The sequence below is a fragment of the Cajanus cajan genome, chromosome 5 (assembly GCF_000230855.2).
Source record: "Cajanus cajan strain Asha chromosome 5, NIPB_CcT2T_4, whole genome shotgun sequence".
In the NCBI taxonomy this organism is placed as follows: Eukaryota; Viridiplantae; Streptophyta; class Magnoliopsida; order Fabales; family Fabaceae; genus Cajanus; species Cajanus cajan.
Window position 1 is genome coordinate 2,038,825 of NC_138521.1, and position 25,886 is coordinate 2,064,710.

Genomic DNA, 25,886 nt, shown 5'->3' on the forward strand with positions numbered 1-25,886 from the left:
TGCTGTTGCTTTTGTAGACAATGTCTAGAGCCAACGAACAGATAGCCCGGGCCATGGAGATGATAGCCATGGCTATGCAACAGCAAAATGCCTATTTTGCTCGGATGGATGCTGAGAGAACTGCAACTGGTGCAGCAAGGCCCATTGGGTCACAGGAGAGCCGGGACCTGGCTGAATTATGGAAATGCCATCCTCCTCAATTCAAGGGAGATGCAAATCCAGAGGTGGCTGACCACTGATTTGTGAGCTTGAGAAGATATTCACCGTGTTGGGATGTTCTTAAGAGAGGAAGCTAGCATACGCGGTGTACATGTTGGTTGGGGAAGCGGAGCATTGGTGGAGGGGTACCCATCACATGCTGATCGCTAGAGGAGTGGTTGTTGACTGGGAATGCTTCCAGAGGATGTTCCTGGAAAAGTATTTTCCTGAGAGTGTGAGGCATGCCAAGGAAGCTGAGTTCATGCGATTACACCAAGGAGAGATGACCGTTTCGGAGTATGCGATGAAATTCGAGCATCTAGCTCGTTTTTATTCGCAAGGGATAACTGAGGCCTGGAAATGTCAGAAGTTCGCTGAGGGACTGAAGTATGAGTTGAAGAGGGTGATGGTGCCTATGGCCATCACTGAATTTCCAGCCTTAGTGAAGAAGGCGAAGGTTGTTGAACGGTTGGAAGGTGGTAACCGTAGAGTGAAGATTTCTGAAGGACCAGCTGGGTCCAAGAAAGGAGGGAACCAAAGGAAGCCGTATGATAGGCCCCAACCCCAACAAGGGGGTCCTGTCATCAGGCAACCTTCTGGTGCTACTGGTGGAGGAGGACAGGGTGGAGGTGCTTCCCTTAGATGTTACAGGTGTGGTGGGCCCCATTTGATCAGGGATTATCCCCACACAGAGAGCCGGTGTTTCAGGTGCCAGCAGATGGGCCATGTGTCTTTCAACTGCCCCACCAGGAATAGACCGGAGAGGAGTACTCAGAGGGGTGATGCGCAGAGAGGAGATGCCTAGAGGGGTGACAGACCCATCACAGCTGGTAGGGTTTTTGCTTTGACAGGTACTGATGCTTTAACTTCTTCTGATCTTGTGAAGGGGAAAGGTAGAGCTGCTGGTAAGGATGTGGTATTTTTGTTTGATTCTGGAGCTTCTCACTCCTTTATCTCTTATGTTTGTGCTGCTATGCTGGGTGTGCCTCTGTGTGATTTGGGGTTGAGACTGCTAGTGTCGACGCCCGCTTCTGCTTCGGTAGTTGCTTCTAAGCTGTGTGCTGGTTGCCCTATTGTCGTGAATGGAAAGAAGTATAAGGCAAACTTGATTTGTTTGCCTTTGGTTGATATTGACATAATCTTAGGGATGGATTGGTTATCTGCCAATCGTATCCTTATAGATTGTGTCAATAGGCGGTTGATATTTTCTCAAGAGGAGGATGAGTTGTTGATTTCAGCTGGCCAAGCTGAATCACTGTTGAGGGATGGGGCAGAATGCTGTCTTCTGCTTGCTGCTATGAGTGTGGAGACCGAGGGTCATTGCAGAGATTGAGGTGGTGCGGGATTTTGCTGAGGTGTTCCCTGGTGTCTGGGTTGCCTCCTGTTAGGGAGATGAAGTTCAGCATTGACTTGGTTCCAGGTGCGGGACCAGTGTCAGTGGCTCCCTATAGGATGGCTCCTGCTGAGTTAGTTGAGTTGAAGGGTCAGTTGGAGGACCTATTAAAAAAGCAGTTGGTGCGGCCGAGCCATGGGGTGTTCCTGTGTTGTTGGTGAAGAAGAAGGATGGAGGTAGTCGACTTTGTGTGGATTACCGGCAGTTGAATAAGTTGACCATTAAGAACAGATATCCACTGCCCTGGATAGATGACTTAATGGATCAGCTTAGGGGAGCATCTGTTTTCTCGAAGATTGACTTGAGGTCAGGCTATCACTATGAGTATGTCATGATGTCGTTTGGTGTGACCAACGCCCCTGCAGTGTTCATGGATTATATGAACATGATCTTCAGGCCTTTCTTGGATAAATTTGTGGTGGTGTTCATTGACGACATCCTTATTTATTCAAGGACCCCGGAGGAGCATGGAGAGCACTTGAGGTTGGTGCTGGAGATTTTGAAGGCGAAGAAACTGTATGCTAAGCTTTCAAAATGTGAGTTCTGGTTGGATGAAGTGAAGTTCTTGGGCCACGTAATTTCAGTTGAGGGGATTGCTGTTGATCCGGCTAAGGTGGAGTCGGTGTTACAATGGGAGCGTCTAAGGACTGTCACAGATATTCGAAGCTTTGTGGGTTTAGTGGGTTACTATTGAAGGTCCATTGAAGGTTTCTCTAAGATAGTAGCGCCTCTGACCCAACTAACGAGGAAGGAGCAGTCGTTCATCTGAATAGACGCCTGTGAACGGAGTTTTGAGGAGTTGAAGAGAAGGTTGACTACTTCTCCTGTGCTGGTGTAACCGAATTCTGGTGAACCCTTTGACGTGTACTGTGATGCTTCTCACCAAGGTCTGGGGTGTGTGTTGATGCAAAACAGGAGAGTGGTGGCACATGCTTCAAGGCAACTGAAGAACCATGAGAGGAATTATCCCACTCATGACTTGGAGTTGGCAGTTGTTGTGTTTGCCTTGAAGATATGGCGACATTATTTGTATGGTGCTCAGTTCAGCGTCTTTAGTGATCACAAGAGTCTGAAGTATTTGTTCGATCAGAAGGAGCTGAACATGAGGCAGAGGCGGTGGATGGAGTTTCTGAAGGACTATGATTTCCAGTTGATGTATCATCCTGGTAAGGCCAATGTTGTGGCAGATGCGCTGAGCAGGAAATTCATCCACATGTCTGGTATGATGGTGAAGGAGTTGGAGTTGGTAGAGGAGTTCAGGGATTTGAATCTCTGTGTGGAGTTAGCTCAGGATCACATTAGTTGTGGGGCAATTACCATAACTAATGAGTTCTTGAGGCAGGTGGGACTCAAGCAGTTGCAAAATGTTGAGTTGGTTAAGCTTCTGGGTTTGCTGGGTACCGAGAAGGCCGTAGGTTTTGAGCTGGGAGAAGATGGAATCTTGAGGTTCAAAGGCAGAGTCTATCTACCTCAGGATGTTGAGCTGAAGAGAGCTGTGTTGGAGGAAGGCCACAAGAGTAGACTTGGCATACATCCGGGTATGACTAAGATGTACCAAGACCTCAAGAAGACCTTCTGGTGGTCTGGTATGAAGAGGGAGATAGATGAATATGTGGCGGCCTGTCTGACCTGTCAGAAGGCGAAGGTGGAGCATCAGAAGCCGAGTGGGTTGATGCAGCAGATTGAGATTTCAGAGTGGAAGTGGGATAGCATTACTATGGATTTCATTGTGAGGTTGCCTAGGTTAGCTAGGAATAGTGATGCTATCTGGGTGGTTGTTGATCGGTTGACCAAGTGTGCGCATTTCTTGCCTGTCAACATCAAGTGGTCCTTGGAGAAGTTGACGCAGTTGTATGTGAGGGAAATAGTACGGTTGCACGGGGTGCCTTCCAGTATTATTTCAGATAGAGATCCGAGGTTCACTTCCAGATTTTGGCAGAGTCTACACCAAGCCTTAGGCACGAAGCTGAAGTTGAGTTCTACCTATCATCCGCAAACGGATGGTCAGTCAGAAAGGACAATCCAGTCCTTGGAGGATTTGCTAAGGGCATGTGTGTTGGACCACTTGGGTAGTTGGGAGGAGGTCCTACCGCTGGTGGAGTTTACGTACAATAATAGCTTTCATGTTAGTATTGGGATGGTGCCGTTTGAAGCCTTGTATGGCAGGAGATGTAGGACTCCTCTGTGCTGGTATCAGGATGGTGAGTCAGTGGTTGTGGGACCAGAGCTGATCCTACAGACTACTGAGAAGGTGAAGATGATTCAGGAGAGGATGAAGACTGCTCAGATTAGGCAGAAGTCGTATGCTGACAAGAGGCAGAAGCCTTTGGAGTTTGCAGAAGGGGAGCATGTGCTTCTAAAGGTGACTCCGACTTCTGGTGTGGGTAGAGCGCTGAGAGCAAGGAAGTTGACACCGAGGTTTGTGGGTCCCCATCAGATCATATAGCGTGTGGGTCCGGTTGCTTATCGGTTGGCTTTGCCACCGTCTCTTTCCAACCTACACGATGTGTTTCATGTCACCCAGCTGAGGAAGTATGTTCATGACCCAAGTCATGTGGTGAAGCTAGATGATGTGCAAGTGAAGGAGAACCTGACGTTTGAGAAGTTGCTCGTAGCTGTGGTTGATCATAAGCTGAAGGAGTTGAGGGGCAAGTCTATTGTTCTGGTGAAGGTATTGTGGAATGCAGCTACCGGTGAGGCTACTTGGGAGGTGGAACATCAGTGCAGGGAGCGGTATCCATTTCTTTTCCCAAGTAAGTCTGTTTTCGGGGACGAAAACTTTTGTTGTTGGGGAGGTTGTGAGACCCCTTCCCTCTTCTTTTCCTTCCCCAAACTTCAGAACCATCACTCTCAATTCTCTCTTTTCTTTTGCTGGCTTTTGGTCTCAAATTCTCTAGACTCTCTGGGTGTGTAGGTGCTGACCAAGTTTAGAAGAGCTAGCTGATCCGTGTGGAACTCTTCCTTTCTCAAGCTCTCTCCTCTTCACTTCTCCTTCTTGTTGTTCTTCTTCCCGGAAGCTCGGAATCTTTGCCCGAGGTAAGGGAAGCTAGTTTTCTTGTTGCGTTTTGGCTGAAAATGGGTCTAAGAACTCATTTGGTTGTTTATGATTGCTGATTCTTTACTGATCGGGTGGAAATTTGAGTTTTTGGGGTGTTTGGGGTTTTGAGAAAAATTTGGGGTTTTTCTTATTTTATTGTTGCATGTGTAAAAAGGTGGTGTTTTTGGACTCTTGGATGAAAATGTGGTACTTTGAACCGTTTGCATGCTGGGTTTCTGATTGTTTTGCAGGTTTGGGTGAAATTTTCGAACTTGCTGGTGTTGCTGCTAAGCTTCGCGCTGAGCGCAGTTCTTCGCACCGTGCGCATGGCTACCAGGGGACTCCATTTAGGCAAGCCCGTCGGGCGCAATGATGGGTGCGCCAGGCGCGCTTGGGAATGTGGATCTCTGGCTAGTCCGCGCTGGGCCTGACTTGGACCGCGCTGGGCGCGATAGCAGTTGTACCCTGATTTGGGCTTTTTGATTTTGCGCTGAGCGCGACCCTTGTCGCGCTGGGCGTGAGACTCCTTGGGAGTCTTTGCCTTGAGGGCGCTGGGCGCGAGACCAAGGGAGGTCTCTGCCTTCCCCGCGCAGGGCGTGGGTTTGGGCACGCTAGGCGCGTAAGACTCCATGGAGTCTCTACCTGGCATGCGCTGGGCGCAATTGGTATTGCACCAGGCGCGAGTGAGCCTTGGGCTCTCTGGTTGGGTCCCTCCGGGCGCGGGCATGCTTGCGCTGGGCGCGTTGGCCCCCTGGTGCTCTCTGGTTGCACTGCGCTGGGCGCAACCACGAGTGCGCCGGGCGCAGAGATGATAATTCACTATATGCTGTACAATGTTGTTTTGTGCTGAGATAAGTTGAAGTTGATGATTATGATGTGATGACTAGTAGATAAAGTTGTTTGATGATGTTGAGTTGTATCAGATGAATATTGTTGTAAGATGTCTTGATGTGCTGTAAGATGATATGTTGTGCTGTAAAGTTGTGTTGTGTTGTATGATGATATGAGATGTTGTAGGCCGAAGGGCTGAGTTGTTGTAGGCCGAAAGGCTGTGTTGTTGTAGGAGATCTCCGAGATGATATGCGTGACGACGCATTGTTTGCCATTTGCTGGTTTGTTGTACATTCGATGAGATGTAGGCTGACGATGTGTTGATAGTTTTAGTTGTTCATATTACTTAAATCTTGCTATACGTTGTTCTTTTTATACTAGCTTACCCTTTGTGTTTCCATGTGGTTGGACTGCTATGATCGTATTATGTACGGGAGCAGAGCAGGAATAGGTGGGTGGCTAGTGGTGAGTCTGCAGCTAGCAGGCGGAGCTGATCCTGGTAAATGTTTTGTTGTTTCAGCTACTTGGTGTAGTAGCTTGGATGTGTTTTTTTGTACATTTTGAATCTAGTCAGACTTGGATCATGTATATATGTATATATGTATATTCTAGACACTATATGTATGCACTTGTTCCTTTCTGTCCGGTTTTTCAGGTGTACTGTGTAGTGTGTAGTGACCAGCCGGGTCGTTACCTCAATTAGGTGACCAATTTGATAAATATAGAAGGTGAGTTCGGGTAAATGATCTTTTGTGTCAAAAGTTCTTCTAATGGTAGATTCATATATGAAAGAGAGTTTTCATGGTGATATAGAGGGTTAAGAAGGCTAATGTGAATTAACGATGAAGTGGTGATACAAATACTTAAATATGATTGAACTTTATAATCCATATATAAATTGTATGGATATAAAAGAATAGAACCACGAGAGTACTACGTGTACTTTTTCTCAAATAGTAAATTGCACTTTCAACTGGACTAAGGAACAGAGAAAAACCAGTTTCAATAGTAACCCAATAAAGAGAAAGGATATAGCATTCAAAAAAAAAAAAAAAAAAAAAGTAGCAGGACCAATGTTTTTTAATTACTACCTCAAGGCCAGCTCTTGCCAATGTTCAATGTATAGAGTGGAATTTACAATATACACTATGTACTTAAAACCAACATCAGTATGATAATGATTATTTATGCAAAGTATAATTCTATTCCTCAGACTCAGAATCCAAATCAATTGGACATGTTCCATCATCTACATTGGCTAGTGGGTTGTACAGGTGCGAACTAGGATCTGTGCATCCTGGAACAAGATTCAGTTCGCAACGATCACCCTGCAGGGAAGTTTTTATTCACCGTTAGGAAACTGAAAGTGTTCCAATGAGTAGCAGTATTTTAAAGAGAAAATACTTTGAGGAATGGAAGAATGTGCTCACCCCTTCTTTTGACAAATTACCAATCATGGCACATCTGGTTATAACTTTAGTTGTGTCTGGAAATATTGCTTTCTCACATGCTCCTTCTTTACTCAGTTCCTCTGCCAAGCCCTACCACAGAATAGTACACCCAATTCAGGGTCATGTTAACTGATGCTCAAAAGGATTCCAGTGTTGTATATTTTCGGTTTCTTATAATACTCCACTAATTAGTGTCAATATTGATGCACTAAATTCTCACAAGCTTGGTTATACTTGTTTTGTCATATGGAAACAATAGATAAAATCCATTCCTTCACCACTTGACTGATGTTATCCTTATAATAGTTTTGCTATCAACTGCTGTTTAGAATGAAAAATTTTGTCATTTTAAAATCAAATTGAGACTGTCAAACATATATGTGCTTTAGTCATTACTTTCGTCTCATAACTTCAGAAGAAAGATTGGGAGTTTGATTATAAGAATTTTTTTTTTTTTGGATACAGTAATTGGTGTAGTTTTCCAATCAATTTAAAGTTTTATTTTCAATAATACACGTTAATATTTAATAAAATTATTTATTACGCAAATGATCGAGATACTAATTCTGATTGGTAAACAGCAAAACAATAACATGGTACTATAAGTAAGCTTTATCCGATTATAAAGTTAGAGCGATTTGTGTACTAAGCTAGAGGCACTTGAATTAGAGGGGAAAGGTTTGCCCATTTACCTTATTAAAGAAGTCAATTGCCTTGTTCTGGAAAGGCTTGGGAACTTGAAATTGCAGTCTATATGGACCATCCCAGTCTACTCCATTTGTAAATGAGAAGATCAAGTTCACAGCTGCACAAAAAAAGAGAAGTTTAACAAGAAAACATTGATTGGTTTTGTCAGCAAATATATTGAGGAACAAGAGTACCATATTACCATGCTTAGGAATGCATATTTGAATGGTATATATTGGGGCATCAGCTTTGCCTCGATCTTTTCTAAGCATTGCCCTTGGCTCACCACCACACATAATTGGCTGATTAAAACCTCCTGAATGGATGAAATTTTAGAAGTCAGTGAGAAAAAAACGACCAGAAAAAAGAATGAGTATGACATACTAGCCTCCACAATGTATTCATTACAACAATAAGATATTAGGCAAAATTACATGATCTCTTACATATTGATGATCAATGCCAGTTGAAACTTCTTATATACCAGATTAGGCCGGGTGAGGTATGATGGAACCTTCCTTGAGGCTCAAAAAAAATTTCCATAATTTTCATATAACATTATTTCAATGACTTATAACATCCAATGCCAATTCTGAATTACAATTGGTAATTTATATAGCTAGTTCTTGAAATATTCTATGTCTGTTTTTAATGAATTCAAATATTTTGCCTTACAAATGTTAAGGAAGGTGAATTTTTGGGCAAACAAGCGACGTCACAAAAATTACCATTAAAAGCAATTCCAAATTCTTCACTAGGGGCAAGTTGAGCTGCATCTGGATTATAGAAAAGTTTTAGCTTTTCTCCCTGCCAAAATTTGTAAAAAAAAATTACTAAAAGGTTGTGGCTTAAGTAACTCGCAATGAGTTAATACTTTTATACTCACTGAAGTAGGAGGGAGGCCATTCATGGTTTTCCAATAGACAGGAGCCCTCCCAATTTCAAACACAGCCCATGAAGGAAGCTTGTACCTGTAAACATTGATAGCAAACAATGGTATTGTAATAAGGTTATCCAAAACTATACTTTATTCTTGGGAAACAAAAGATTCTTAGAACACAAAGAACACTATAACTTGAACACCATCCCTATCACGCCCTTTCATTATTTAGTTTCCAATATATAATGCCTTTCATAATGGGCAAGCAAAAGCAAACGTCTACAAATGTCTCATCTTCCTTTCTCAAAAGACAAAAATAGTAAATGGTATTAACAAGGGGAATTCATACTCTTGAATTTCCTCATTTGTTGTTGTTGTTGTTGCAACAGCAGCAGCACTGATTTTTTGGCTAAATTTCACATGCCTTTTCTTATCAAGGTAACATCTCGGTAATGACACATTGAGAAAAGGACTAGCTGCACGAGAAATGATAAGCGTTACATTTGAAAGAGCATAGACTAGTTTAGCTATTCTGATATGCTAGGTGGTTCACACTCCTTTTTACTAACCAATATTGGTCCTAAAGTTACAAGATTAACATGGATGTTGGTATACCATACGGATATTATTAAGATGAGAATTTGACATTCAGACTATGATGCAGAAGGGGAAATGCCTATGCAGAAATCTGATAAAAGAAACTAATTTTGCAGGATCCTCAATAAGTATATTCTCTTTTGCTGTAACCAGGTGTTATCCACACCTATGAACCTGCCAACAAGATTTAAATGGTTTGTAGATAATCGTGTCCCTTAAACATGTAGTTAGAGTGTTGGATCCTGAGTCTATGTGTATAGAACAATTTAGACCCGTGAACCTGACTAATCACCCTTTGCATTGGGTCGACCCATTAAGGAGTAAAGTACTCCAAATTGTTGTGATTCCATACTCAAGGGTAGATGGATCCCACAACTTAAGTTAAGGGATGAGAGTATGAAATCACCCACACAATTAACATTTGGTTCTTAATAAGTATATTCTGAGTAGCTATAATTTTATTTTATTTTGTCCTAGCACGGTATCTTCTAGTTGTGAATTAGAAACTAATCTCACTCCATAGTTTTTGTACATACTGAGAATCGGTTCACAACTAAATAGATTGTCCCAGGAATGTGAGAGTAACTATAATTTAACCAAGCCTTTTCCTTCCCTTGCGTCAATCAAGGGATTTTGTATTATGAAACGTCTTATGGAATTTGAATGTTTATAACAACCCAACAGCTACTTCTTTTTCCAACAAATTGAGAAATCATTTAAGGAAAGAATTGTCAAAAGTCAGACAGTATAAGGCTGATAGCGAGTATCTGTGAGAACAGAAAACATTTAAGCTTTATTAAAGTTCTTATCCACTCTCAATGCAATGATAACTTATTTTGATTCCTGGTATGGTGGAGAAACTAAATTCTTCTAGGACTCTTAACAGAGCAATAACCACAGTGAAGACAGATATAATTATATAAAACTAAGTAACCATAATAAAAGAAATATTGAAAGATGCAATTAAAATGAAATAAATGCATACTAGAGAGACATACCAAGCGTGTTTGAAATGCTAGGAGGTACGGGCAAGCATGGTTGCGTGGAAGACGCAAAGATTGACGCATTGGTTGCAGCCATGTATCACACTATTTTGGTGCGTGCTTGCTATTCACAATTCAGAGACGTAGTGATATCTAAGAGGTGAACGTGTCCAAATTTATAATAGCCAAGAGATAACAAGAGATAAATGATATTTTCCAGGGTGCGAACGCGAAATGCCATATGTCAAGACAAATTAAGCAAAGATATTTAACAAGATATTAGTCAAGTTTGGTATCGGTTTTCGAAACAAAAAATATATATAAAAATAGCTTTTAAAAAAATATATTTAAAAATAATTCACCAAAATATTATTACACCAATCACAATATTTTATTTTAGTCACTAAAATAACATCTTTAATTTTAGAATTATATAATCTTTTTTAGTATTGAATAAAGAAATATTATCGCAAAAAATTGACTATAAAAGTATAATTATATTTAGTGATTTCTTTTTAGTGAAGTGTAGAAAAAATTATTACATCTATCATAATATCCTATTTTATGTACAAAAATATTTAAAAAATAATAATTCAAAATAATAATTTGTAATTATTATGACTGTTATACTTAGTGGAATCATCATTTATTAACAACAAAAATACAACTAATTACTTGGAATTATATACTAACATTATTAGGATATGTACACTATAACATGTATATAAATATAAATGCAACTAAAAGAACTACACAAGTATATATACTATAATCTAATAAGTAAAGAACATAAAACCCTAAGTCACTGGTCAAGTAACGTTTATATTGACCTCAAAAATAGTCCAAGACTACTCTGTCAAAATATATAGCCCATCAAAAACTCTCATAGCTCAACTCCAGCTAACCTTGCCTTGCTCCCATGAGAATCATGATCATCACAATTTCAACCACAAGGAAAACATGTAAGGATAAGTTAAATTTAAAAAACAAAGCAAGTATAGGAATAAAACATCTATACTCAACATCATCATGCAAATCAAGCTAGCACATCATAAGATTCACATCCAACAACAATTACCACATTTGAAAGCTAAAACACTTAAGCAATCAAACTTACACCATGATCATATCACACGACTACATAATCTTCTAATGCATATGAACAACAACAATAATTCACATCATATCACATGCATATTCAAAAATTAATACGTTGTTAGACATTTACTTACAGAGATCTCCTAATACACTAAAACAATCTAAGTGGCTTGATTCTATTGAATCAATCTTGAACGCTTTCATGCCATATGTGCCTATTGGACCCACAACTAAAATGAAATACCAATCCATCTTTTAATTTCTTAGATGTTGCCACTTACATTAGAAAAGTTTGGTTCCACCATCAAGAATAGTATAGTTGAGTATATGCATTCCACGACCTTGACATACATTACCAAATCACTTATGGAATTAACCTACTAATTATCTGTAAGGAATCACACAATCTTTTCAGTAATGAGTTAAGGGTTGTAGCACTCAACTTCATATTTTACTCCACATTAACTAAGAATTTAGAGGAGATTCAACAAAATCCACTCTAAGAGTTTCACACCTACTAAAGGAGGATTATCCACAATTGGCCTCCTAGAGCCCCAAAATAAGATTTCGTATGTGGGATCTTTAACTTTTTAAACAATATTCTCTCCTCTAGTCCTAAGTCAATCAACATGTTTTAATGTCCACAAGATTCTTAGCATCAGCAACTCAACATACATCTTCTATATGTTGGTCCCAGTGTACTAGAATTTAGAAGGGGGGTTGAATAGATTTTATCCTAAGATTGCTCTCTTTTTCACGATTCTTGAAAATTATCCTCTCAATAAATCTAAAATACAACCTTTATGCCATTTGAGTAACAAACAACAGTAGATTACAAGGTTTTTTACTGACATAGCAGAATATCAAAGTATGAGCAGCGAATCAATCACTTGTAATCAAGATTGATTTTATATTACCTTCCTTTTACACAAGTTCTTTCAAGAATTGAGATCAGAATTGGTACTGTAATTGAAATTTCGTTTTTCCAAATCTTTAAAATTGTTAAAACAAGAATTTAACAAGATTCTTTAAAGATAAGGGTTAGAAGATGAAGAACACATAAATTTACACTGGTTCAGCCACCCACTTGGCCTACATCCAGTTTTCCTTGATTTAGCACCTCACCAAATCAAAGATCATTCACTATAATATTATTTATAAACACCTTGCACACACAATATTACAAGAATATCAAACACACATCAATCTTGACACCACAAGATTGAAAACAATCAAAATTTATGTACCCTACAGAAATTACTTGAGAAACCCTTCTCAAGATTTCACCATCTCTTGTTGAGATACCCTATCTCAAGAGATGCACCAGTCAAAAACGAAAATACAAGTTTTAAGATCAGAGTAATATCACCCAATTATGTGAATATGTTGATCTTTCACTCTTGAATAGAGTTCTTGAATATCTTCTTTCAAGAGTTCATGTCCTATCTTTGCACTTCTTGAAATTTTCAGAAAGTTTCTTGGGTAACACCTTTTTTCTTTGTTTATGAAAATATTTCTTTTCATAAGATTTCAAAAGTTCTTTTGGGTCTCCTTTTAAATTTCAAAAAGATTGATTTTATAGAGTGCAAGACGTAATTTAGTTATAAAAAGTAATAACAGAAGTAATCTATTACCAGTAATGGTAATCTGTTACCTGCTCTTTAAAATTGAATCAGAACATGAAATTGTCCAAGGTAATTGATTATCTCAAGTGGTAATTGATTATCCCGAGCTTGAAAAGTACCAAAATTGTATTTCACTCTGTGGTAATCAATTGTCTATCTTGGTAATCGATTAACACGAATAAAACTTCATTTTTTTAGCCTGATTCTAAGCAAGAGACTTTGTTTTAATCTATTACCAACTTTGATAATTTGTTACCTCAGAGAATTCTTTAAAACCAGGTTCAGTAACAGACTTGGTAATCTATTAACACAGAGGACATTTGAATATCCTTTTCTAGTAACATGTTTGGTAATCTATTACCCTGAATGGTAATTTGATTAACAAAGTTACTTTGAAAACTCTTGTTTGAAGAAAGTTCTATTTTTATGTTTAAACACTTGGTAGTACATTACCCTTTTCAAGATAATCTATTACTTCATGCTTACTTATAGAAATACTTAAAAAAACAAATTCTTGGATTTTAAAAGCTTGACAGATTCTTGAATTAAGCATACATCATCAAACATAAACAAACACACACAAGCCTATATCTATTACAATCAATACAATATCCTTTTACATAGGCTCAAACATCATTTATACAATATCATCAAAGCTAAAACTTCTTGAGGGGTCTTCTTGTCATCTCAATGATCTTCATCATCTCAACCATCTCCAACAATCTCTAACACTATATACATTATCTTAGATCAATGCATATAGAGATCAAATCACACGAATCATGTATAGCATATCAATGCTTAACACCTAACCAAGAACAACATACTAATGCTCAACATGCAGTCCAATTATAACACACCAATGTTTACCAATTCATTCAAGAATAATATATCAATCACACACAACACATCAATGCTCATCACCATTTCAACTACACAAATATAACATACCAATGATTTTTATCATCATCCTACATCACACAACATGCAATAGACTTAAGCATTATATTCATGTTCACCATACAACATTTAATCATCAACAATTAAATCATCATCATACATTATCCCTAATCAATGTACAATCAACATAAGGTATTAAGTTAACTTCCATTCTTGCTTCATATAACATCCATCTTATGAAACAAAGAAGGTTCCACGTGCTTCAATTGCCTCCAATCCTTGCTCTAATCGATGCCATTTTGCTTTGAGTGCCTCGAAAATCACTTGAAGCGAGCTTAGACAATGAGCACCTTTAGAGTCTCATTTTGATCACTTCAAGTGACATCACCCTCGCCCTAGGTGATCGAATTCACTCAAAGAACTCCTTAATTTGCTTTAAGCAAACAAAGTCAAGGACTACCCCTAAACTTTCACCTCCACTTACTCTAAGCGAGTGAGTCCTCACTCTAAGCCACTGAAACTTGCTCTTAGCAACCACAAGTCACTCAAAGCAAGCAAATTCAGAGATCATCCTTGAGCACCAAAACTTAGATTTCCAACCTCCAAATGCATGAATCACTACATTAAGAATCAAAGGAATCTCTCACGCCTTTGGAAAATCTAGAAGAAAGAAGAAGTTTCAGAATTATAGAGTTTCTCACTTTAGTCTCTCTCTAAGGTCTTTGAGAAATTGAGTTTATAATGTTCAATTCTTATAAGAAACATTATATATTTCCCCTTTTCAGGACCAACTAAACCTTATGCAAGAGACCTTCTCAAACTCACCCAAGATACAATACTAAGCCAGAGTACAATGTTACACACTCTATTAAAAGAAGAAAATAAATAATTAATATATATTAAAAAATAAAAAGATATTTAAACTAACGAACAAATTATTTAATACAAAATAATTAAAATATAATGAATATATATAGTATTACAAAAATTTATTTGTTTAATTAATATATGTATTTTTTTTTTGTTCTTCACACATTTGACGTATACATAATATAATTATGATGAAGATGGACCTTTTTATTGGCAATTCATAGTATACTATTTTTGCTAATCATTGGACTTATCTCATCCATAAGATTATACAGTAGTCTCACTCCCTTAACATAGATTTTTTTCCCTCTCCCTTCTACACCTTAGCATCTACGACACCTACTCCCGCCCTACCACCAACTCCTCCTACTCCTCCTCAATCATTGAACATAAGATCCCTTTGGCTAGAAGACCAAGACTATATTGAATATTTAAGTGGAAAAGGAGGGATTTGAAGGGAAAGTGAGTGAAAAGTGAAGTTGTTTGGATTAAGGGAAAGTAAGTGGAAAGTGTAGAGAAAGTTTGTGAAAGTTTGTGAGTGAATTGATTGATGTGATAGATAAAAATGAATTTTTTAATTGATAATTATGTAAGATTACTATTTTTCCCTTAGGTTAAAATAAAGTTTATAATTATTATAATTAAAAGATAAATATATAAATTATAACTAAAAAAATAAATATAAAATATTAATTTAAAAATAATTTAATTTAAATATTTGCTTTAAATTTAATGATAGATAAAATTTAAAAATTTAATAGATGAATATAAATTTAACTTTTACTCTTGGATTAAAAATGAGTATAATATTATTTATTATAAATAATAATAATTACAATAAAATTATATTAATAGGTATAATTTATTAAAAAAATAATAAATAATGATAAGAATAATAATAAATATTAGAAAAATAATAAGAATCATAATAAATAATAATGATACTAATTATAATAAATAATAATATTATTAATAATAATGAAAACAATAATAATTTTTATAATAATAAATAATAATAACAAAATATATTATTATAATTATATTTTCTAACATTATTTTACTAATGTTTATGAAAGTGTTATTATTTTAATTTTATAAACATATATTACTTTATTTTTTTTTTTATATTTCTACTTTTTGATGTCAATATTTAAATAATAGAATTTTTTTAATATAAAAAATGTACAATAAAATTTTTAAAAGTTAATTAATAAATTAAAAAAATTGATAAATCATTGATATAAATTAGAATGAAATGAAGATATATTTATTAATTGTACAAATTAATTTTTACTAGTTAAAAAATTGAGAGATTTTTTGAATTACAAATTTGGGTTTTATGCCATTTTGGAACGGTCCGTTCTCAACTAGGAGTTTTAAGCCAATTTTCCAGTTTCGGAACGGCCCGTTCTAATTTCTGAACGGCCCGTTCTAGGATACTAAATTGCTCTTGTTTTGGTAATTTGGAACGGGCCGTTCCAATTTTGGAACGGCCCGTTCTGGGTTCGCCTGGAAGCGAAAATAGGCTACCATAATAGATTATGCAAGCCACATAATCGATTATTTGCATAATCGATTATGTACTCAACATAATCGATTATGTGGCATGCATAATCGATTATGCTTCAACATAATCGATTATGCTCCAACATAATCGATTATGTGGCGTGCATAATCGATTATGCTTCAACATAATCGATTATGTAGGTTGCATAATCGATTATGTTTGGTTCCTCTGCATGCATGGGACAGGGGCATTTCTGATTTTTCACAAATCCTACGTGTCTTTCATCTTTTTTCTTCGCTTTTGTGCGAGGACAGCAACAGTGCTTCTCCCCCCTTTTCTTCGCCTTTCCTTCGTTGCAAATTACCGGAAACAAACACCTACTTTCTTTGCCTTTCATTGCTCGTAAACAGTACATCACCGGAAACAAACACTACGTAAATGTGAGGGCTAGTCCAAACATGAGGCCATTAAGACTCTTGGTTTGAGTCCCCTTGAAAAAAAAAATAATTAAGGTTCCATAATTTTTTTATGGTTTTTAATTTTATATTAATTTTTACTTAAAAATAATTATTTACTAATTTAAAATAAAGATATCTCCTAATTAAGGTTTCTCTTTTAAAAACATTGATTATCATTAAAAAATTTATTATCTACTTATATCAATATATTAATTATTTTTATAACCAGTCCAACAATCTTTTTCTAAATATTAATTTTCACTCAAAATTTGTTTAAACATTTTGTATTTACTAATTATTTTCTTTTATTCTTGAAAAGTTCTCATAATATTCACATTGAATCTCAATTCTCAAATCACTTATCAATCTCATCTCTTCTCTTTTATAATTCAATTATTTTGTTGTATGAATTTGTATTACTTCATCATTTTTCAAAAGGTAAAGATTATCCAACTCAAGGTTACCTATTTTTTTTTCCTTTTTTTTTTAATTGTTGAATGTTGTCTTTCACTCTTTCTTATTTATTTTGTGGTATTTAGTTGTTTGCTATACTCACTAAAATGAATTTTTTTTAATATTTCTTACTTTACAGTGTTCGAAACACTTAATTGTAATACTTATTTTAACACCTACTTAACTACTCGTGCAATTAAATTAAGTATTGTTTTATCAAATTTTTTCAACACTATATTTATACAATTTTTAATTGATTTTTCTTCTTCTTTTTAATTGTTCTTATTTCTACCCATTTTAATTACTCTTGCTTTCTCGATTATCCATACATAAATAGCAAAATTAGTAAGCAATTTTGCATCGCTAAAAACTAGAAAGATAAACTTTTAATAAAAACATTTATTTTAAGCCTAAAAATGGTCCTGTCTAATTTTTTTTTATATTACCTTAAATAATTTTTACAATTTTCAAATCTGTTTTTTTTAACACGAGGTAAACATACTAGTATCGCAATAGTTTTTTCAAATCCTAAAATTGAGCGCGATGTAAACATATTAGTATCGCAATAGTTTTTCAAAACCTATTTTTGAGCGCCACTTCAATACATCAATGTCATTCATAATCACTTCATATCTAATACATGCTATAACAACATCAGTGTCATAGATACATCTTTTTTTACTCTAGCACTCTGTATCCATTAAATTCATATTTATTATGTAAAAATAAATATTAATGTAATTGTTACGCCTCTTTTATGCTAATTGTCTGTATCCATTAAATTTATATTTATTATGTACAAAAAATATCAGTGACATTAAAAGTCTATATCCATTAAAATCATATTTATTATATATTAAAATTAATATATGAATTAGTTATACCTTTAATTTAATTAACACATACCTACTGGTTTCTCTTATTCAAATATAAATTACTGTTTGATCCTTTTAATAAAAACCAATCATAAATATTTCTTGCATTAATTTTTTTTTACAAGAAATACCTTTAATTAAAATAATTTCTATTAATTCAATAAATGGTTACTGGAGTAATAATTTTATTAATGTTAATGTTTATTTTGAAAAAAAAAATATGTGTAAGACAAACTTAGTGTTAAATATTAGATTAAGCATGTGTTTGTATTGTAGCCAAGACGTGATTTTTCACATTTAATCGAAAGTAATAAATAGTAGCTTTCATATAAATTTACATTTGAACGTGTGGAGAGAGGAAAAAATTGCGTTAAAAAATAGAAATCAAACATGCACTAAGAATTCTCCAAAAACACTGTAGAACAAAAATACAAAAACAAAAAGAATGAATTCAACTTATTTATAGATTAAAATTAATTTATGCATAAATTAGTTTATACTTCAATATTAACTTCTTTAAAAATTTAATTTTAACTTACACATAAATTAATAGTTTATAAAAAATTATTTAACTTTTTCCTTTTAAATTTTTTTCTCAAATAAACTGTAATTAATTTTTTTAATAACTATGAATTAGGTAATTAAGTAAAAACAGGAAAATACTCAGTGCGTGTTTGGTTTCACGTTTGAAACGTGAAAAATCACGTTTAACATGAAGCTACAATGTGTAGCTTCATGTTAAACGTGATTTTTCACGTTTCAAACGTGAAACCAAACACAGGCTCAAATTCTCTCGTCTTAAAACAAAATTCAGTGGACAAAGGCAATTAATGTTCTACTTTTCAAGATCTAAATTGACGGTATTTTATTTATTTTAAATATCCCACTAAGTATATATAGTATACTAGTATATAATCTCTTATAATTTATAAAATATAAAAAGCAAAAGATAAATTCGTCCCAATTAGGTTTAGTCAGATTCTTAAGTCTCACCCCAACGGCCCAACCTCTTTAAAGAGCAAAAACCGTTGCCGACCATTTAAACTGAAGTTGAGTGGTGACAACTTACAAGATCATAGATTATTTAGTAAAATGATTATAATTTTGATGACTCATAGCTTTAATCACGTTTCCAATTGAAGCTAAGCATAATTTCTTAATTACTGGAAGAAAAAAAGCAAAAGAGATAACCAAGAAGAAAAGAGCAAAAAAAGGAAATCCTATAGAGATAAATTTCCCAATGGAGGCTACACACACAATATATTTGTTACCGGAAGAAAAGAGCAAAAAAAGATATGCAACAAAGTTGGTTGCGTAAATAACTACTAGGACTGCAATTCCATACCAATATCAAACACAAAAAGAGTGGATCATCTTCAAGATAAGTATAATACCTCCATCATAGCATTGCTTAAAAAAATTATTTAAAAATGTAAATAATGACTCTAGTATGACTACATGCAAAACTTATCGAGACATGGACATGTGTAAAATGTTGATTTTATGAATACTGATTTCTATTTAAAAACCCGATCTATTAAAAGATATTAAATTGTATTCACTAAATTAAAAACATATATATATATATATATATATATATATCCAAAGATTGGTATACATATGGTAGACAGAGGCAAAAACAAGAGGGTTTTTAATTTTTTATCTTGGCAATGAAATTATCTGGTATGAGGGGAATCTCTGCCACCAATGTGATTCATAAGCCAAACACCCCCTTATCCTTTCACACCCATTCTCAGTTTCTCATTTCCACAATTCCACTTACTTTAACTTCACCCATTGTCCCAACTCCCAACCACAAGTGGTTTGTTTAGTTGGTCACTTGCACATCACGATCAACCTCACCACTTATAAACCCAAAATCCCTCCAACAACTCAACACAACCAACCATTCCTATTTCATGGCTCTCATCACCTCCCAACCCAAAAACCTCATTCTCCACCGCCCAATTCCACGGTTGGCCACCACCGTTCTTGGCCTTGGGTCCTTCTCTCACAATGTCTTGCCCATTAAAAATTCAAACTTTGACCCAAAGACAAGCAAAATTTCCCTTAAAAACCACCCCTTTACCTATAATTTGGCAGTGATGGCCAAAGCCCAACCCAATGCTGCATTTGGAGAAGGCTTTGAGGCAGAAAAAGGGGAATCGAAACACAGAAAGATTTTGTTGTCTGAGGTTGAGGTGAAGAGAGAGAGGAGAGTTTTCTTTGGGAGGAAATGGAACACTTTGGGTGTTGTCACTGCTGGAATTGTATTAGCCATGCATGTTCTTTCTCTCTTTGCTCCATTTCATTTCAATTGGCCTGCTTTTTGTGTGGCTCTGGCTCTCTATGTTGTCACTGGCCTTTTTGGCATCACTCTTTCTTTCCATAGGAACCTTTCTCATAGGAGTTTCAAGCTTCCCAAATGGCTTGAATATTTATTTGCCTATTGTGGAGTTCTGGCTCTTCAGGTGGATTTTGTTTCTTCAAATTAAAAAACCTCTCTTTCTGTCTCTTTCTTCACGCTTGTGTTGTCTTTTGTGGTGATCTTGCAGGGGAACCCAATTGATTGGGTGAGCACACATAGGTACCATCACCAGTTTTGTGATTCTGAGAGAGACCCTCATAGCCCCACTGAAGGATTCTGGTTCAGCCATATGGGTTGGCTCTTTGATACCAATTCTGTCATAGAAAGGGTGTGTGTCATATGATATCAGTGCTCTCTATCTATGTCTCTTCTCAAGAAGCCAACAACCTTAATTATTGCAAATTTATCGTGGGATATGTTATGTATGTGCAGTGTGGAGAGCCAAATAATGTTGGTGATTTAGAGAAACAATCCTTCTATAGGTTTCTCAGAAGCACTTATATTGTCCACCCTTTTGCTTTGGGAGCCCTTCTATATGCCACAGGAGGATTTCCTTTTATTGTTTGGGGAATGGTACCTAATTTTTCTTTCATCTTACTTCCAATTTAAAAAGATGTTTGTTCTTTTGCTTAATTGATCATTGGTGTTCACATCAATTTTGGTTGGTGAGATGTAGATCACTGAAAAATCAATTTTGATGTGATTTATATCAAACATGCACTATAAGTAGAACTCATAAAAGAACAGAGAAAATTGAAGTCCAATTTGGAAGGCTATTTCAATTTACACCTTTCTTTAACAAACGCAGGGAGTGAGGATTGTTTGGGTTTATCACATAACATGGTTTGTAAATTCAGCTTGCCATGTGTGGGGGAACCAGGCTTGGAACACCAAGGACTTGTCCAGAAATAATTGGTATGTTTTTTTTTTTTTTTACCTTAAACCTTTCATAGTTTAGTAATTGGTTTGTGTTCACAAGTTGTTATTTATATATGATGTAAAAATTCTTAGGTGGGTGGCGTTGCTTGCATTTGGTGAGGGTTGGCACAATAACCACCATGCTTTTGAGTTCTCAGCTAGACATGGACTAGAGTGGTGGCAACTAGACATGACTTGGTACGTTGTCAGATTTCTCCAAGCCATTGGGTTGGCCACTGATGTCAAGTTACCCACAGAAACTCAGAAGCAGAGAATGGCATTGAATAGTGACATAATAGCCACATGAAACAATTTTTTAATCATGGCCAAGGATAAAAAAATGTTAAAAATAGTAATAATAATAATAATAACAACAAAATGAAAGAAAGGGATTTGAGAGGTACTTGTTGTGGCACAAGGTTTTGGTAGGAAATTGTTCTTTTGGGTCTTGCTTTCAGCCATCATGGATCATGAATGCTGGATTTGACCATGTATATGCGACTATAACATTATAACTAATATTACTATTGATTAACACAGAAGAATATTTAATTATTATCCTTGCAAGCTTCTTCCTCCTCCTTTATTATCTTATTATATTGTGATTTCTTATGCTTCCTTGTTCACACTAAGTTATGTGCTTTCTCCAATATCCAAAAGCGGCTTCATCTTTAGTTTATGATAACCCAAACTTGGTGGTTTTGAAGCCAAACTCATTAATCATGATTTCATTAGAGACTAAATGTGTGTTTCCTTTTTGTGTTAGCATGTAAACCGAAAAGCAATACTGTTTCTCAACGGATTTTCAAACACAATCGGAAAAGTTTCATCAGATTGACCCCACCACTATTGTGGACTGTGGCATTTGGAATATTTGCCAAACATTGAGCACTATAATCACATGTTACAATTCTTTGTAAAATAACGGTGAGTAGCATTTTCGCATTTGATGCATATCATATGTTGAAGTATGCTCAATGTTCACGGCATGGAAAATTTTCTCCTTTTAATTAATACATAAACATTGGTGTTCGGGTTTCATTAAAATTCGTAGGAGATTTATTAAAAGTGAGTTGTGAACTTATTGAAAACTTGTAGATTTCTTTGAAATTTTGTGCAAGGATATTTTACACCAATCATGTTTTGGGGTTTTTCTTTCAGCTTCACCGACCAGTTAAATATGGAGGATTCATTGTGTATTTTTAATGTGTTACATTACATAGCACACGAGCAACGTTTTCACGGTGGATCTAAAATAACAAACACGAGTCGTTAAGAATTAAGATTCTCTACGTGCAATAGTAAGAAGATAACAATACTACAGATACCTCCACTAGCAACTGTTCTTTTGTTTTTTTCTCCATATTATTGCTCTAAATTCTCTTGCGAAAAAAGTGCAATTAATAACATGTTTGACTCGAAAAGGGTGGATGTGATTTGTGAGTATGGGCATATATGGCTCCAAGTTATTGTGGTCGGATGTTCAACCTTGAGTGTTCCATAATATCGTAGTCGTCTTTAGAAAATTTGAGGTTTTAGAGAAATTTTATGAGTCAATCTTTATATTATTTCAGTATTATTTTATTATTTTATTTTTTTGAAAAGTAATTTTGTTAATTAAGATTTAACAAACAAAATAAAAGTTCAACATCTCATTTAATAGTAATTCATTCGATCGTTATCTTCTAATATAATTCATCTCAAATTGATTATAAAAAAAATTGAAAAAATTATTTTGAAAATGACAATAACTACAAATATTTTTAATACTATTATGCATGTAAAAATAATTGTCTTAACATTAATACTTCTAAGTTATAACAAGACATCAATATTTTTTTTAGTGTTTCTTTTAATATTTTCAATTCAAAAAAAAAAAATAGTCAAGACTACTAATATAAAATTAATGATCACTAAAATTTAAATTTATTTAAAATTTAATATAATATTATTATTTAATTTGTTCTCTTTTTAAATTCTCAACTATTTGGAATTGATATAAAAAGTTCCAAGTGATTTTATATTTTAAAATTTGTTCAAATAAGTCGGGAGTAGAAGAAAATAGATTGATTTAATATAATCATAAAATAATAATAAATAATAATTTTATAAGAACTAAAGAAATTAATCTTTAAATAAATGTGTGATTTTATTTATGTCACCTTCATCGAAATATTTTTATATATACTATTTATATGAAATTTAATTTCTATATTCATTTCAATATTTTGTAATTCAAAGAAAATTCAAACAATTTTTTCTATAATTTTTTAAGTGAATAATAAAATTTTCAATTAATATAAAATAATAACTATGTATATACATATTCTTAAACTATATAATCTTATTAACAAAACTAAATATAATAATATAACAAAATGTACTACCTAATAATTTAAATTAAAATCAATTTTAAAATTAAAATAAATGCTTGAAACTTGAAAGGGCCAAAGGAAGTGGCCTAGTTGACCTTCCCATAGCCATAGCCACACCCCAATAAAACACTTTTATATGTATAGAGAGGTATCATAATTTTTTTCTATTTAACAAAAATATCTTTTTACTCCTGTATTTTTTTTTTCTTTTTATCTAGAAAATTTTACGTTAATTATTGTATACTAGTTTATATTTCTAACTCTAGTTTTAGTTTTTTTTCTTCTTCTGAATACTCTAATTTTAGCTATGCTATACTTTCCATATCTCTGAAAACTATCAAAACTGACTGTGTTCAAACAGTGCATAATATGCTTCGTGTCAAAATAATTACAATAAAAAACAATAACTACACTATTTAATAGACCTTTAATGAGTTTATTTTTATTCCAATAGAATTTTCTATAAACAATCATAGTTTTGTAAAACAAAATAGAGCATAAAAGTTCAAAAACGCCCACCGTGGGGCTCGAACCCACGACCACAAGGTTAAGAGCCTTGCGCTCTACCAACTGAGCTAGACGGGCACTGAAATTATTTGACAATATTGACCTATATATTCTATATATTTTTTTTTCTGGATTTTAATTTGAAAATGAGTTTCATACACTTAGTGAATAGTGGAAATTAAATAATAATAAAAAAATAAGTGTGTCAAAACAACCTGAGTTTTATGAAATTGATCTTACATGATCGTCAAAATTTAATCCAACTTCGATTTTACATTGCATTTCTTTTTTGTCCAAATTTAGTTGTGGTAAGACAAGATATTCCTATGGAGCCCAAGCCTTTTCGAAAACCAAGCCTCTCAATAAAATGAATACTATCTCCATAACTTTACATTTTGAGCATTATCTTTACAATATATTTTTTTTCAATCCTTCATGTTTACTTATTTAGGAATACTTGTAAAATCTGAATTTAGAAATATCTATGCAATACATGAAAAAATTTGTTTGTTTGTCCTTTATTTACCTTCAGCTCACTTTTGGGCTTAAAAAAGAAAAATTATTTGGACTAGTTCATGAGATCGGGCCTCTAGGGGAAGGATTAATTACCCACATTAGGTGGGGTATGTTAAGGACTTGGCAAGAAGCACTTTTACTACGGCCTAAAAGAAAGTCTTCATCTAATCTTTTTCTTTTTAACTAATATTTTAATATTTAATGTACAAGTTAAATATTTATTATATATAATTAAAATTTAAAATAAATTATATATAAATAAATATTATATTTAAATATATAAATTATATTATAAATATATCATAAATAATTTACATTGTAATACAAAATTATTTTTATTTATTGGTAGCTTATTTTAAAATATTAAAATTTAATTCATAAATAATTATAATAAATGAAAACCAAATTAGATATGATGTTGAAAGAATCCATAAAAACTCCTGAGTTGAATAAAATTAAAAACACATTCACATAAAAATATTGGTTCATGTTTTATATATAGAGTTTGATGATTTTGTTAACACTAATTATTAGAACTAATATTAAACTTATAATAGCATGGTTTTAAAAAAAAATATTCTGAGAAATACTTACTCCGTTTTATTGAAACTAAAATTTATGTAATTATAAAAATAAAATAATAAATAAAGAGATATTATTAAAAATATTCCACTCTCTTATCTTTTGTAATAAAATGTTAATTAAACTTTCCAATAATACTCTCTTTACAATTGGTTGGCAAATAAACAGATTTTAGTGAGTCTTATAATTAAATTTGTGATTTCAAATAAATTTTAGTTAGTAATTAACATGTGTCAAATAATAATAATAATAATAATAACAAATTTAAAATATTTTTAAAATTTTAGATGATAATTTTTTTTAAGAAAGAATAAAATTAAAATTCATTTATTTTATATTAAGCGTATATGCCAGTATTAGTTATTGTTTCTGGAATGTGGCCAATTCTCGAATTTGCCATATTGAAAAGTAAGAATAACAGTAAGAACCTCGAGCATTGAAGCCACCAATATTTCATCATTACCTTTAATTATAACATAATCACCATACCTTAATGAGCTCATAGTTGTGTCAATTATATGAAAATGAAGAGAATAAAAGAACAGCATGATTTAAAACTTTTGGCTTGTATGGAACATGAACAGGAGAACACAGCTATTCATGTGATTTGGGATATCGAAGCCATAAAGGGAATGAAATAGTAATAATCTGTTTGCAGTAATTGAATAATAGCACGGGAGAGCAAAATGCACGATTATGAAGTCTATGGACTATGCTTAACTAGTTTAATATAATTGCATTCAGAAGTATTTATTTATTTACTGCAAACTAATTTAA

General features: G+C 34.1%; 3 protein-coding genes and 1 non-coding gene across 4 annotated transcripts; 2 read left to right on the plus strand and 2 right to left on the minus strand.

The window, feature by feature from the left end:
• Positions 1 to 310: 310 nt before the first annotated feature.
• On the plus strand, positions 311 to 1,531 carry LOC145957692 (uncharacterized). The gene is made up of 3 exons (XM_083074107.1): positions 311 to 977; positions 1,092 to 1,290; positions 1,393 to 1,531. Exons 1-3 carry the CDS (start codon positions 311 to 313, stop codon positions 1,529 to 1,531), a joined length of 1,005 nt encoding a protein of 334 aa, XP_082930233.1.
• Positions 1,532 to 6,476: 4,945 nt separating this feature from the next.
• On the minus strand, positions 6,477 to 10,234 carry PIFI (post-illumination chlorophyll fluorescence increase). The gene is made up of 8 exons (XM_020371430.3): positions 10,073 to 10,234; positions 8,827 to 8,953; positions 8,484 to 8,568; positions 8,326 to 8,404; positions 7,800 to 7,913; positions 7,603 to 7,715; positions 6,890 to 7,000; positions 6,477 to 6,787 (listed from the first exon to the last, which is right to left on the minus strand). Exons 1-8 carry the CDS (start codon positions 10,152 to 10,154, stop codon positions 6,662 to 6,664), a joined length of 837 nt encoding a protein of 278 aa, XP_020227019.1. The 5' UTR covers positions 10,155 to 10,234; the 3' UTR covers positions 6,477 to 6,661.
• A 9,291-nt stretch (positions 10,235 to 19,525) lies between these two features.
• On the plus strand, positions 19,526 to 21,687 carry FAD5 (fatty acid desaturase 5). Its single transcript, XM_020371292.3, has 5 exons — positions 19,526 to 20,314; positions 20,399 to 20,539; positions 20,644 to 20,784; positions 21,020 to 21,126; positions 21,223 to 21,687. Exons 1-5 carry the CDS (start codon positions 19,763 to 19,765, stop codon positions 21,434 to 21,436), a joined length of 1,155 nt encoding a protein of 384 aa, XP_020226881.1. The 5' UTR covers positions 19,526 to 19,762; the 3' UTR covers positions 21,437 to 21,687.
• A 2,329-nt stretch (positions 21,688 to 24,016) lies between these two features.
• On the minus strand, positions 24,017 to 24,089 carry TRNAK-CUU (transfer RNA lysine (anticodon CUU)). The gene has a single exon. It is a non-coding gene; the product is annotated as a tRNA-Lys (tRNA).
• Between the last annotated feature and the right edge of the window lie 1,797 nt (positions 24,090 to 25,886).

Coding starts and splice junctions, on each gene's coding strand:
- FAD5 (XM_020371292.3), top strand. CDS start 19,763: ATGGCTCTCATCACCTCCCAACCCAAAAACCTCATTCTCCACCGCCCA. Junction 20,315..20,398: donor GTGGAGTTCTGGCTCTTCAG/GTGGATTTTGTT, acceptor GTGATCTTGCAG/GGGAACCCAATTGATTGGGT. Junction 21,127..21,222: donor GACTTGTCCAGAAATAATTG/GTATGTTTTTTT, acceptor AAAAATTCTTAG/GTGGGTGGCGTTGCTTGCAT.
- LOC145957692 (XM_083074107.1), top strand. CDS start 311: ATGTTGGTTGGGGAAGCGGAGCATTGGTGGAGGGGTACCCATCACATG. Junction 978..1,091: donor GGAGAGGAGTACTCAGAGGG/GTGATGCGCAGA, acceptor TGAAGGGGAAAG/GTAGAGCTGCTGGTAAGGAT. Junction 1,291..1,392: donor ATTGTCGTGAATGGAAAGAA/GTATAAGGCAAA, acceptor TTGTGTCAATAG/GCGGTTGATATTTTCTCAAG.
- PIFI (XM_020371430.3), bottom strand. CDS start 10,154: ATGGCTGCAACCAATGCGTCAATCTTTGCGTCTTCCACGCAACCATGC. Junction 8,954..10,072: donor TAGCATTTCAAACACGCTTG/GTATGTCTCTCT, acceptor TTTCTCGTGCAG/CTAGTCCTTTTCTCAATGTG. Junction 7,716..7,799: donor AATATGCATTCCTAAGCATG/GTAATATGGTAC, acceptor TTTTTTGTGCAG/CTGTGAACTTGATCTTCTCA.